The 14,047-nt window shown below is 41.6% G+C and overlaps 1 protein-coding gene across 3 annotated transcripts in view; it reads right to left on the reverse strand.

Moving 5' to 3' along the window:
* LOC140494672 (GRAM domain-containing protein 2B) overlaps positions 1–8,890 on the reverse strand; it is a 95,407-nt gene extending 86,517 nt beyond the window's left edge. The window contains exon 1 of one of the 3 annotated variants that reach the window (XM_072594116.1): positions 8,811–8,890. In XM_072594116.1, the coding sequence (XP_072450217.1) occupies positions 8,811–8,881 (71 nt within the window). In that variant the 5' untranslated portion in view covers positions 8,882–8,890. Of the gene's footprint in view, positions 1–1,047; positions 1,086–8,810 lie in introns of those variants that run through there. The other 2 variants (XM_072594117.1, XM_072594118.1) reach the window with 2 other exon arrangements.
* Positions 8,891–14,047: the final 5,157 nt, after the last annotated feature.

The raw sequence follows: 14,047 nt of genomic DNA on the forward strand, positions 1-14,047 counted from the left end.
AATGTGTGATTCCCGATTGGGAGATTATGCTCTCTGATCCTGGACTCTCCAATAAGGGGAAAACAACATTTCCCAGTCATAGAGTCAGATATACAGCATGGAAATAGACCCTTTGGTCCAACCCGTCCACGCCAACAAGATATATCAACCCAATCTAGTCCCACCTGCCAGCACCCGGCCATATCCCTCCAAACTCTTGCTATTCATATACCCATCCAAATGCCTCTTAAATGTTGCAATTGTACCAGCCTCCACCACTTCCTCTGCCAACTCATTCCATACACGTACCACCCTCTGTGAAAATGTTACCCATTAGGTCTCTTTTATATCTTTCCTCTCTCACCCTAAATCTATGCCCTCTCGTTCTGGACTCCCCAACCCCAGGGAAAAGAAGTTGTCTATTTATCCTATCCATGTCCCTCATAATTTTGAAAACCTCTATAAGGTCACCCCTTAGCCTCCGATGCTCCAGGGAAAACAGCCCCAGCCTGTTCAGTCTCTCCCTGGAGCTCAGATCCTCCAATCCTGGCAAAATCCGTGTAAATCTTTTCTGAACCCTTTCAAGCTTCACAACATCTTGCCGATAGGAAGGAGACCAGAATTGCACACAATATTCCAACAGTGGCTTAACCAATGTCCTGTACAGCCGCAACATGACCTACCAACTCCTGTACTCAGTCAAGTCCCTTAAGAATCTTGTATCTTTCAATCACATTGCCTCTCATTCGTCTATATTCCAAAAAGTACAGGCCCAATCTACTGAACATTTCCTCATAAGGCAGTCCCTCCATAGCTGGTATCAGCCTTGTGAACCTTCTCTGGACTGACTCCAATGCCAGAATACCCTTCCTTAGCCAAGGGGCTTTCTGCATGTAAATAATATTCAGCTTCTCTATTCTTCCTGCCAAAGAGCAAAACCCCCCATTTGTCCACATTCTATGTTCATAACTTGATGTGAGCAGAATGTCCAATAGATGTAGTCACAGGATGAAAGAAAGTAAGTAAGGAGTAGATCTGGGCTTCATTAGCACACATATGCAAACTCACCTTGCACTTGTTGAAAAGGTCATCAAAAGTCAGCATGTAGAATTAACGAGCAACTTACTGATTTTTTTCCATGCTGAGCACAGTGCATACAGGGTAAAAGGGGAGCTCCTATGGGACATGGAGAATCACACACTCGCAAGCCAAGGCACAGAATGACTAGTTAAGAAGGTCCTGGCATGTTACAATTGCTGCCATTGTATCTGGATGGCAATCCACCCAATAAGCTAAGACTTTGTGCACAGATTAGGGAGTTAAACATTCCATTCAATTCTTATACAATTCACAACTTGGCTAAAACAGACTAAGTATGGAGATACATTCCGTTGCAGCTTAAATAAAGAATTGTGAACAATGCAGTGGGGCCTGACCTCCCTTTGGTTCAGTCAGTACAAATGCAAGGCTATTTAGAAACAGCATAGTCGTGTTCATCATCAAAATGATGACTCATCCCATACCAAAGGCTCAAGTACATGTTAAAGGCTAGTTTGGGCAATGCTTTTTTTTATTAGTTTGAGTTTTTGTGAGATGACAAAAGTGAACTGAAAGGATACTGCAGTTTTTGTGGTGTTGTCTGGGTGTGGAAGAGACCAGTGATAGGGGTGGGGAGGCGAGGAAAGGGTGAAACTGCCCTGATGAAGGGGGTGGATGTAGTGAAAAATTGAGAAAGTGGTAGTTTGGGGGTGTAGGTGTGGGTGAATAAGGGACAGGAGAGGGGATGGCAGGAGCTGTTTAATCTGCAAAGTTAGGTAATTTTAAAAAGCTTTCAGGACAGGATTCAGGCCTCAAGATTGGCCAGCTGACGGTACCTGCTAAACAAAACAGATTTAAAAGCTGCAGCACACATGCCTGTCTTGGAGATTGCAAGGTGCTGGCTAGCAACCCCACTGTGGAGATCATAGCCCACAACGTGAAGGCACGGCATATTGTTTGTTGCCAGCTGAAGACGCCCAATCTCGTCTGATCTCGGAAGCTAAGCAGACACAGGCCTGGTTAGTACTTGGAGGGGAGATCGCCTGGGAATACTAGGTGCAGTAGGCTTTTTCCGCCAGCAGTAGCTGCTCACGTCACCCATCTGCACTTGTGTTATGCCACGCAATGGAGCGGCAGGCTATTTAATGGGTGGCACTGTGGCTCAGTGGTTAGCACTGCTGCCTCACAGCACCTGGGTTCGATTCCCATCTGTCTGTGTGGAGTTTGCCCATTCTCCCTGTGTCTGCGTGGGTTTCCTCCGGGTGCTCCGGTTTCTTCCCACAATCCAAAAATGTGCAGGTCAGGTGAATTGGCCATGCTAAATTGCCCATAGTATTAGGTGAATTAGTCAGGGGTAAATATAGGGTAGGGGAATGGGTTTGGGTGGGTTTCTCTTCAGAGGGGTGGTGTGGACTTGTTGGGCCGAAGGGTCTGTTTCCACTTCTTAGAGAATCTAATATTGCTTATTAACCATAAACGTTGTTCAATTGTACTTTGGCTGAGCCCCAGAGGAATTCCCATCCACTGAAGTTACATTTGTCACACATGACCCCAACTTGCCACACCTCTGTTAAATGGAATGTTTCAACTGTTCAATTCCTACATTTCCCAAGTGGTTTTCTATTGTAAAGGCATTTTCTGGTTTTGGGAACATAAGAGCTGTTTACAGCAGCAGACAATGATAGTGAAGTCAAGGGTACAATCTAGCTTTAATAACCAAAAATATAATGAACTAATTGGGAAGAGGCTGGAGACAGCCAGACTAATGCTATTTACAAATTCGCTGATGACACCACCATAGTTGGTCGAATCTCAGACGGCTACGAAAGACTACAGACGGGAAAACCTGGAAAAATGGTGCACTGAGAACAACCTACCTCTCAATGCCAACAAAACCTAGGAACTCATTATTGACTTTTGGCAGGATGTTACTCATTCCCTTCCTACAACATTAGCAGCACAGAGGTGGAACTAGTGGAGGGTGTCAAGCTCCTGGGAGTGGTCATCCACAATAGCTTTCTGGACTCATGTGGATACACTAGTTACAAAGGCCCAACAGCATCTCTTCTTCCTCAGGCAGCTGAGGAAATGTGGCATGACGGCGAATACCCTTGCCAACTTTTATATGTGTGCCATCTAGAGCATTCTGTCTGGATGTATCACTACCTGGTATGGCAACTGTACCATTCAGGATCGGAGACTGTTACAGAGAGTGATGAACTCAGCCCGGACCATCACAAAGGCCAATCTCCCAACTATGGAATCTATCTACTAGGCCTGCTGTCAAAGAAAGGCCGCCAATATTCTTAAAGATCCATCCCACCCTGGCAATGTGTTTCTACAACCTCTACCATTGGGGAGAAGGTACAGAAGCCTAAACACACGTACCAGCCGGTTTTGCAACAGTTTCTACCCTACTGTTGTTAGAATATTGAATGGACTCTCAAACTCTTAACATTCGCCTGTACCTCTGTTTTTGTTTTTGCTGCTGTTTACCCATTATTTACTTATCTCTGCGACTTAACTCTGTGATCTGCCTGTATTGCTCACAAGACAAAGCTTTTCACTGTGCCTCGGTACACATGACAATAAATTCAATTCAATTCAACAAGGAGAGATTAGTGTCTCCAGAATTGGTCATACAAAGCAAGAAGATAAGTTATTACTGGAGATGCAGTGGTTGCGTTTGGACAAGAAGAATTGGAACCATGAGGGGCAACATGTAGGAGACTAATTATTTTTTTAATTATTAGATTATTTTCTAATCTAAATGGATTAGAAACCACATCCAAAACATGTTGGTTCGGGTTCTCACGTGGGTTCGTCAGGTTGTGATACAAGTTTAGGCCAGGCTTCCTAGTTACTGTTCAGCACTGTTTATTGTTACAGGATAGTGAGACTACATGGCAGCACATTTCAAGCTATACATGGTCAAACTTCTTACCAGAAGCAACTTTTGAAGCACTAGTCATATCGCAGCCTACTTCAGAGGTATGTCTAGACATTTATTAAAATCTCTCCCTACATAGCATTCTTTGCTAACAAAAGCATCTTTGTACTTATGGCACCAAATGAATCCTTACACTAATTTTTCAGCTTTTGCAATTCTTCTTGCTTCAGCCATCATGTATTTATGGTTGAAAGTTTGCTCGCTGAGCTGGTCAATTTCTCAGATGTTTTGTCACCAACTAGGTAACATCATCGTTCAGCCTCCATTGAAGAGCTGGTGTTCTGTCCTGCTTTCTATTTTTCCTTTTTCAGAAAAAGAACCGGAAGTGATATCACCCACCACAAGACCAAGACACATAAATAGAAAGTGGGATACTGATGACGTTACCCAGCATGGTGACGAAATGTCTGAGAACAAATCTACCAGCTCAGTGAGCAGACTTACGACCGAAACCACAACCTGAGCCAAAAATCTTTTCAAAAATCGCATCATGCATTTATTCTTGACTAAACGCAAAATAAGTATGACTATTACAAGTAACAAATGCATATCAGTTTGTCAGTCTTACTGTGCTTAAACTAGCCTTTACAGGAACACATTTCTTTTAGTTATTCACAGGATGTGGGCATCGATAGCTAGGTCAGCGTTTGTTGCCATCACTAATTGCCCAGAGGGCGGTTAAGACTCAACTACATTGTGTTGGATTTGTAGTCACATGTAGGCCAGACAGGGTAAGAATGGTAGTTTCCTTCCCTAAAAGGATATTAGTGAACCATGGGGAGTAGAAAATATGGTTTATACAATTGAATAAGTAAGAATATCAGTATTGGGAAAAAAATGGTTTTGATACTTGTAGTAGACATTCAAATAGTATGCAAACAAAAGCTTGGATCTCTGTGCTGTAAACATGCTCTAATCTTACCTAAATCAATAGTGCTCTTTACAATAATTCCTAACACCTAAATATTAGCAAACATTTAGGCAGAGAACAGCACATACCCAAGTTCATAAAGCAGACACATTAAAATAAGACAAATTGAGCAGTGTTATTTGCAATCTAGTGAGCTTTGTGTTCCCTCCCCAGCTTGAGATTATGTAAAACTAACTAACTCAATGGCAGTGTAAGGTTCTACCCCTTCCTATTTGATGGATCTTGTTGTTCTATTAACCTTGGTTCCATCAATAGAGGTCTGGGTTTTATTCAGTTCAAAGTAGGTGTTCTGAAATCGCTTAATCACTCTATTGTGTATTACAGTTCGCCCTCTGGAAAGCAGTCAGTCATCCTGATACATACAAACCACAGGAAGCTTGAATATGCATCACTCTTGGCAAAAGACCTCCTCCTCACTTCTGAATCACCAAAATACCTTAAACCTTGAAACTGATTCTAACTACAGTTTTGGGTTTCCTGGTACAAAGGCTATAAATTATGAGAAATGGCTTCAAAAGTATAGCATCGTGGATCAGAAAGTCTGCATTTTAAAAACAGCATTGACTATATGGAGAACATTCACTTGGGCAAATGAACATTACAAGACTATGCAAGTCTGGACCCTTGGACCCTCACTTAAGATTTATACAAAGAACTTTAGTTAGTTACAGTACTAAACAAATGATTTCTTACTGACATTATTGCTACAATGAAAAATATACCCTTGGATACTCAAGAGATAACATATAGACATTGCTGACGTAGAATACCAGAGAAAATGCAACCCCTTCTATCCATAAAGCGTTTCAACTTATTTCCCATATTGTAGGTTTTATTTTTCTTTCATTCCAAGTTTACACTTTTAATTCAATACCTTGTTTACTTTCATCTTATTGAAAGACAGAATATTAAATACATGCTGTAATGTCACTGGACTAGTCATCCAGAATCCCAAGCTTACATTTTGGTGATGTGGCTGTGTCCCCCATTGTGGCAGATAGCAAAACTTGAATTCAATGAAAAACTGGATTGAAAATCTCATCTAATTATGAACATTGCCAATTCATGTAAGAAACAAAGCTGATTCACTAATATCTTTTAAAAGAATGAATCGGTCTGTCATTCTTACTTGGTCTGATGTACATGGGATGCCAGACGCTTAGCAATATGGTTGGTTTTTAATTAAGTCTTTGGGCAATTAGGAATGGGCAATAAGCACATCTCACGTAAGAATAGAAGTGAGAATCAGAACATTTTAGGAACAGAGGAGTAGGTATAGGCCATTCAGCCCCAATGAGCTGGTTTGTTGATATTATGGCTGATCTCTTTGGTTTCACTTCCAATGTTTTATCTATAAAAATAACATTCATCTTAGCCAGGGTCCAATAAATGCAATAACACAACCTGCATTGCTTTCTGGGAAGATTCCAAATGCAAGGACCCTCAGAGGGAGAAAGTATTCACCTTTGACCTAAAAAAAACAGACACCTCATTCTTAAACTGTTTCTGCTTTTCCAGCCTTCTCCACAAGAGGAAATGTTTTCTGGAATCCACTCTGAAGTCACCTTGGAATATACATTTCAATAAGCTCACCCTTCAACCTTCTAAACCTCAGTGGGTAGAGGCATGGCCCCTTCAACCTTTAAAACCATATCAGAATGGCGTCAGACGCATTCTCTCCAAACTGGTTTTACTGCAAGAATATCCCTTTCTTCAAGTAAAGAGAGCAAATATTTTTGTTTTGATATAGCACTTCAAGTGCCTTTTAAAAATCCAAATAAAATAACGCCATAAAAAGCCTGTTAACTCACCTTGCTTGTTACTTGCATGAAAAATTAATAAATCATTTTAATGCAATGTCTGTTTTACCAAGTCATGTGAATTCTGCAAAAACAATTTTTTTTAAAATATCCTACAAAAACCTTAAAAATGGATCCTAACAATTTCCCTGTGACAGATGCTGGATGCTGATGCATACTTTCCTGTTTTCATTCACCATTTTCCAATCTACTAGGACTCTTTCAGAATTTCAGGAATTTTGGAAGATTATCCTCAACACATCTTACTTCTGCAGCCACTTCTTTTAAGACCTTAGCATGCAGGTGATGTGGTCCTGGAGACCTGTGAATCTTTAGATCTAATACTTTTCCCAGTATCTTTGCTTTAAAAGGTTCCTCCCTCACTTTCACCTCTCATTTTTAAGTTTTTTAAGGAAGCTTTCTAAGTCTTTAAAAGACAGACAAAATACTTGTTCAACACCACTTCCATTATCAATTCTCCAGACTTACCCTCTACAGGACCAACACTAGCTTTAGTTACATTTCTTCAAATTAAATATTTGCAGAAACTCTGATCAGTTTGTACATTACTCACTAGCTTTCTCTCATCCTCTACGTTCTCCTTTACTAAGTCAGTCTTAAACCTGCCCAATCTTCTGACCAGCCACTAATCTTTGTTGATTTGTACAATGTTCTTTTTAATTTGAAACTATCCTTAAGTTCCTTATTTGGACGTGCACTATGTAGCCTTCTCAAAGGGTCTTTCTTTCTCACTGGCATTAATCTTTACTGTGATTTAATAAATCTCCCCCATAAAATAGGGTGGTCAACGTACTGCTACCGGCCCTTAGTTTTAATCTAGTTTCCCAAGAAAGTTTGCGAGCTTTGCCTTTATTTATATATGGTTACTTTTTTTTAAGATTTAAAACACTCACCCTAGACCCATACTTCCAAGGGGAACAATAATTCTATAATACAAAGATCACAGGGGCACTGATTCATAAGAGGAGCCAGCATCATGCAACACAGAAGACGACCCTTCAGCCCAACTTGTTCATGCTGACCATAGTTTGCCTGTGTTTAACCGATATCCTTCTCAAGCATTCTAGCCACGTACCTGTCTCCCAAATGTATAAAATTAGGTATTTTGTTGAGAAGTTTTTCCAAACTCTGATGGAAGACCAAGACAGAAGAGAAGAATCAAACCAGAAAGGTATGGGCCACCAAGCTGTGTGTTAAGGGCCAAAACATTGAGAACGAAAAACATGAGATTTTGAAGTCTGGGCAATGCACAAATTTAGTGGAGATGATGGTGTGTGGTATCCTAACACGATAAGCAGAAAAAGCTTGAAAGAGCCTGCAAACAGAGGGATTGACTGGAAAGTACCCTGAGGAGCTCTAATCACAGCAGCTTAGAAGAAAGAGAGAGTTTTAAAAAAAAAGCTCCAGTAGCAAAAGGGTTTTGAGTCTAGGCATCAATGAATGACTACTTCACAGAGAAAAGTAAGCTCATTAAGTGAAAGAAATGTGATTTAATGAAATGACATTTAGCAGATTAAAGACTGTCACAGTGAATGATCAGCAATAAAAGGTTGGAGAAACTTATTGAAAATATTGAAACATTTAAGAGGCATTTGGATGGGTATATGAATAGGAAGGGTTTGGAGGGATATGGACCGGGTGCTGGCAAGTGGGACTAGATTGGGTTGGGATATCTGGTCAGCATGGACTGGTTGGACCGAAGGGTCAGTTTCCGTGCTGTACATCTCTAGGACTCTAATAATATGCCCCCCTGCCTCCCTTCTGAAATTAGACACATGGAGCTGCGCATGTTGTAGATATTGATATTTAAAAAGTACACAGTGCACACGTGAATTTAGACATAGTTGCAATCCTGGGTTAAAATTCCAAACATCTCTGCACCCCTTCCCCGCAATTTATGGGGACATTGTAAACTCGTTTTTACCAAGTAACAATATTAAAAGTGTATCAAAGCGTCTTACCCCTTGACAAGTTCACCAACTGGAGCTTCTTCAAAACAAAATCAAAGTTACCCAATTCTAAATACCATTATTAAGGTTAATAGTGAACCACGCCTTTTAAATCTTACCTTCTGCGTACAGATTGATATTACCTTTTGGTTTGGTGGCGCTTCCAGAATCCTGTTTTAACCGAGTGTTTGGTGTTCTCTAAAATCTCATACATTTCGCAGTGTCCCAGCTGGTTGGCTCTAATCGCCTGTGGTTCCGGCAGGTTTCACGCTAATCTGTGGGAGGGAACCCTTCAGCCAGTTTGACCAATGAGAGAGTCAAGGTTCTCAACCCCAATTCTCACTCACCTGGTCCAGCACAGCTCTACTGTGCTGTTTACAGGACGGGCAATGTCCCAACCTCTGAGCTGAGAGGGCTGGGGTTCGTGTCCCACCTGCGCACAGGTTGAATTTAAAATAAAACGCCACCACCGCGCTCCAACAAGTTTGCAATCTGATAACTTTAAAGCGTGAGTATGCAGACACATGGGACAGAGACTGAGAATTTGAAATAAAGAACTGCGGGTCCTGAACATCTGAAACCACAACTGAAATTGCTGGAGAAATTGTGGCTCAACCTGAACTTAGAACTGAAGAAAATACAACCAGAAATAGCATTGTATCTGTGCCAGTTCTCTGCAAGAACAAATCAAACCTAATTCAGTTCCCCATATTCTGGTCTCGTATATTATTCAACTCTACTTATTTACACAGCTTATCCTCAAAAGATGCCACAATCAATTCCCACTTGCCCTGAAATAACAAAGCTCCCCATGGTTTCAGTTTATACTTTAAGTCTTTCCTGATAGGCTTCTTGTGGTCCAGTGGATGTGACCCTGCCAGGAGCCTCCAAGTTCAAGTCCCACTTCTTCAGAGATCGAAATAACACCTCTGAACAGCTTGATTAGAAAATATCAAAGTCTTTATTAAGAATGATAGCTTGCTTTTATACAATGCCTTTTAACAGAGCAAAACATCCCAAGGGTGCTTCAGAGACTTACTCAAAGCAAAGGGTGCCAAATCGAAAGAGATGTTAGGAGGAATAGCTGAAAGCTTAGAAAGATCCATTTGTTTGACCAGTTGCCAATAATAGGGCAAAACCAAAAGGAAAAATTCACAAGAATATTCAAGGGATAGATATGGATGGGAGAATAAGATTGGGTGAGATTGCAGAATTGGACCTGGTATTGGGGAATGAGCCAAGCCAGGTGGTAGAAGTTGCGGTGGGGGATTTCTTTGGGAACAGTGACCACAATTCTGTAAGTTTTTGAATACTCATTGACAAAGATGATAGTGATCCTAAGGGAAGAGAATTAAACTGGGCCAAGCCCAATTATATCAAAATTAGGCAGGAGCTGGGAAATGTGGATTGGACATAACTTTTGAAGGGAAAAACGAGCTAAAAACAATGACTGCAGATGCTGGAAACCAGATCCTGGATTAGTGGTGCTGGAAGAGCACAGCAGTTCAGGGAGCATCCAAGTAGCTTCGAAATCGACGTTTCGGGCAAAAGCCCTTCATCAGGAATAAAGGCAGTGAGCCTGAAGCGTGGAGAGATAAGCTAGAGGAGGGTGGGGGTGGGGAGAAAGTAGCATAGAGTACAATGGGTGAGTGGGGGAGGAGATGAAGGTGATAGGTCAGGGAGGAGAGGGTGGAGTGGATAGATGGAAAAGGAGATAGGCAGGTAGGACAAGTCCGGAAAAGACATGGGGGACAGTGCTGAGCTGGAAGTTTAGAACTAGGGTGAGGTGGGGGAAGGGGAAATGAGAAAACTGTTGAAGTCCACATTGATGCCCTGGGGTTGAAGTGTTCCGAGGTGAAAGATGAGGCGTTCTTCCTCCAGGCATCTGGTGGTGAGGGAGCGGCGGTGAAGGAGGCCCAGGACCTCCATGTCCTTGGCAGAGTGGGATGGGGAGTTGAAATGTTGGGCCACAGGGCGGTGTGGTTGATTGGTGCAGGTGTCCTGGAGATGTTCCCAAAAGTGCTCTGAAGTCCACATTTGATATGTGGGAGGCTTTCAAAGATAGTGCAGAATAGGCATGTCCCATTGAAGGCAAAGGATAGGAAAGGCAAGATTCATGAACAGTGGATGACAGGAGAAATCATACGACTAACCAAGAGGAAAAGGGAAACACATATAAGGTCCAGGCAGCTAAGAACATAATGGGCCTCCTCTAGCTTATCTCTCCACGCTTCAGGCTCACTACCTTTATTCCTGATGAAGGGCTTTTGTCCGAAACGTCGATTTCGAAGCTACTTAGATGCTGCCTGAACTGCTGTGCTCTTCCAGCACCACTAATCCAGGATCTGGTTTCCAGCATCTGCAGTCATTGTTTTTACCTCGTTTTTCCCTTAAACTAGGAATCAAGCAGGCTAAAAGGGGTAATGAAATAGTTTTAGCGAGCAGAATTAAAGAGAATCTGAAGGCATTTTATTCTTATATAAGCAGCGAGTGGGTAACTAGAGAAAGGATTGGTCGACTAAAGGATAATGAAGGAAGGCTGTGTGTCAAACCTGAGAGAATGGGTGAGATTCTGAATGATTACTTTGCATCAGTGTTCACAGAGGAGAGGAACATGATGAATGTTGAGATGAGAGATAGAAGTTTGATTAGTCTGGATCATATTGACATGAGGAGGGAAGATGTGTTGGGTATGCTCGAGGTTATTAAGATGGACAAATCCCCAGGACCGGATGTGATATCCCAGGTTGCTGAAGGAGACAAGAGAGGAAATAGCTGGGGCCCTGACAGATATTTTTGTGGCATCCTTAAATACAGGTGAAGTGCCGGAGGACTGGAAGGTTGTTCCTGTTGTACTCCTGCACAAGAAGGATAGTAGGGATATTCCAGGTAACTATAGACCATTGAGCCACCACATCAGTGGTGGGAAAGTTGCTGGAGAAGGTACTGAGGGATAGGATCTATTTATATTTAGAAAAGAATGGGCTTATCAGTGAAAGGCAACACAGTTTTGTGCGGGGGAAGATCGTGCCTTACCAACTTAATAGAGTTCTTTGAGGAAGTGACCAAGTTGATAGATGAAGGAAGGGCTGTTGATGTCATATACATGTACTTTAGTAAGGCATTTGATAAGGTTCCCCATAGTAAACTAATGGAGAAAGTGAAGTCACATGGTGTGCAGGGTGTTCCAGCTAGGTGGATAAGGAACTGGTTGAGCAACAGGAAACAGAGAATAGTAGTTGAAGGGAGTTTCGTGAAATGGAGAAAGGTGATCAGTGGTGTTCCACAGGGATCAGTGCTGGGGCCACTTGTTTGTGATATACATAAGTGATCTAGAAGAGGGCACCGTTGGTATGATCAGCAAGTTTGCAGATGACACAAAGATTGGTGGAGTAGCAGAAAGCATAAGGGACTGTCAAAGAATACAGGAGAATATAGACAGACTGGAGAGTTGGGCGGAGAAGTGGCAGATGGAGTTCAATCCAGGCAAATGTGAGGTGATGCATTTTGGTAAGTCTGATTCGAGAGTGAATTATACAGTGAACAGAAGAGACTTGGGAAAAGTTGATGAGCAGAGAGATCTGGGAGTGCAGGATGGATGCTGCACGGGTGGATAGAGTGGTCAAGAAGGCATTTGGTATGCTTGCCTTCGTTGGACGGGGTATTGAGTATAAGAGCTGGCAGGTCATGTTAAAATTGTACAAGACATTGGTTCGGCCGCATTTAGAATACGGTGTACAGTTCTGGTCATCACATTACCAAAAGGATGTGGACGCTGTGGAGAGGGTGCAGAGAAGGTTTACAAGGATGTTGCCTGGTATGGAAGGTGTTAGCTGTGAAGAGAGATTGAGTAGGTTAGGTTTGTTTTCATTAGAAAAAAGGAGATTGAGGTTTTCAAAATCATGAAGGGTATAGACAGGGTGGATAGAGACAAACTTTTTCCCAGGGTAAAGGATCCAATAACAAGAGGTCACGCTTTCAAGGTGATAGGTGAAGAGTTTAAGGGGGATACACGAGGCAAGTACTTTATGCAGAGGGTGGTGGGTGTCTGGAACATGTTGCCAGCAGAGGTGGTAGAGGCAGGCACAGTAGGTTCATTTATGATGCATCTGGACAGATGCATGAGGAAATGGGGAGCAAAAGGATACAGATGCTTAGGGATTGGGCGACAGGTTTAGACAGAAGCTTTGGATCGGCTCAGGCTTGGAGGGCTGAAGAGCCTGTTCCTAGGTTGTAAATTTTCTTTGCTCGTTGTTCCACCGGGGTGGGAAGTTGAGGCTACAAAGCAATTTGAATTAAATTCATATTTCCTTCCTTTGCATCTCCACTGTGCATTCCCTATGGATTTTATTCCCATTCTAAAAGCGAACTTGGTCCACTGTATACAATGCTTAAATTATGGAATAAGGAACATTTTATTAATGCTTCTTTACTCTTGTACTCTATTTATAAGGCCCCAGTCAGAATGCCTTTGACTTTCAACCTGCTCTCACAGGATGGTTTTTTATTCTTTCTTGAATCCAGTCCTACAAAACATCAGTACTCAAGTTTGTTAGTAATAAATGCGGTCTGTTGGTCCAAGGTCAATAACACTCCTCATTGTTAGTCATTTGAAATTTTAACGCTTGTAATATGTAATTGACATAATCCAATAATTATACACCAACAAAGGCTGTAATCTAACCCAACTAGTTAAAAGTCAAATGAATATCTGGATCACATTCACACTTCAAGTCAGTGGTAAACCCTTACACAAGTTTATATAACAAATGTCAGTGAAAGTCTATATCAAATCTTTAAATCTGTCAATCAAGTTTATGATGTGCAGGTGCTGGACTGGGGTGGACAAACTCAAAGTCACTTCACATCAGGTGATAGTCCAAACGTTTTTTTTGAAACTATAAGCTTTCACAGTGCTCCAAATTTTTTTTGTATACATTTTAAATATTTCTTATGTCTATACTGAATATCTTCTATGGTCCTTCATCAATAAGCTTCACTTGATCAGGAAGGAGAGATCCCATCTAGAGTGAGACACAGATGGTTCTACATATAGTTCAGGGAATTTAGAGACAACGTGAGAACTCAGTGCAGAGGAGAAGAGGTGGCGCTGCTTGCTTTTTGTGGCTTACAGTTTGGCAAGGCTTATTTTTCTTAAAAAAATAAAAGGATAAATTGAAGCAGAGGGCACAACAGCAAAGACTGACATCCCAGGTAAACTGCAAGTTCATTGCTTGGTGATAGTCAAATTAATGGCTATTATAGGTTACTTTCAGATTGAGCGTAAACAGAGCAAATATTTGTAGGTTACAAACTAACAGGCCAGCACAACATTTAAAAAAAAAAATCAAATTTAGTAATTAAAATAACAGATGTTGGA

Source organism: Chiloscyllium punctatum, chromosome 24, assembly GCF_047496795.1.
Source record: "Chiloscyllium punctatum isolate Juve2018m chromosome 24, sChiPun1.3, whole genome shotgun sequence".
In the NCBI taxonomy this organism is placed as follows: domain Eukaryota; kingdom Metazoa; phylum Chordata; class Chondrichthyes; order Orectolobiformes; family Hemiscylliidae; genus Chiloscyllium; species Chiloscyllium punctatum.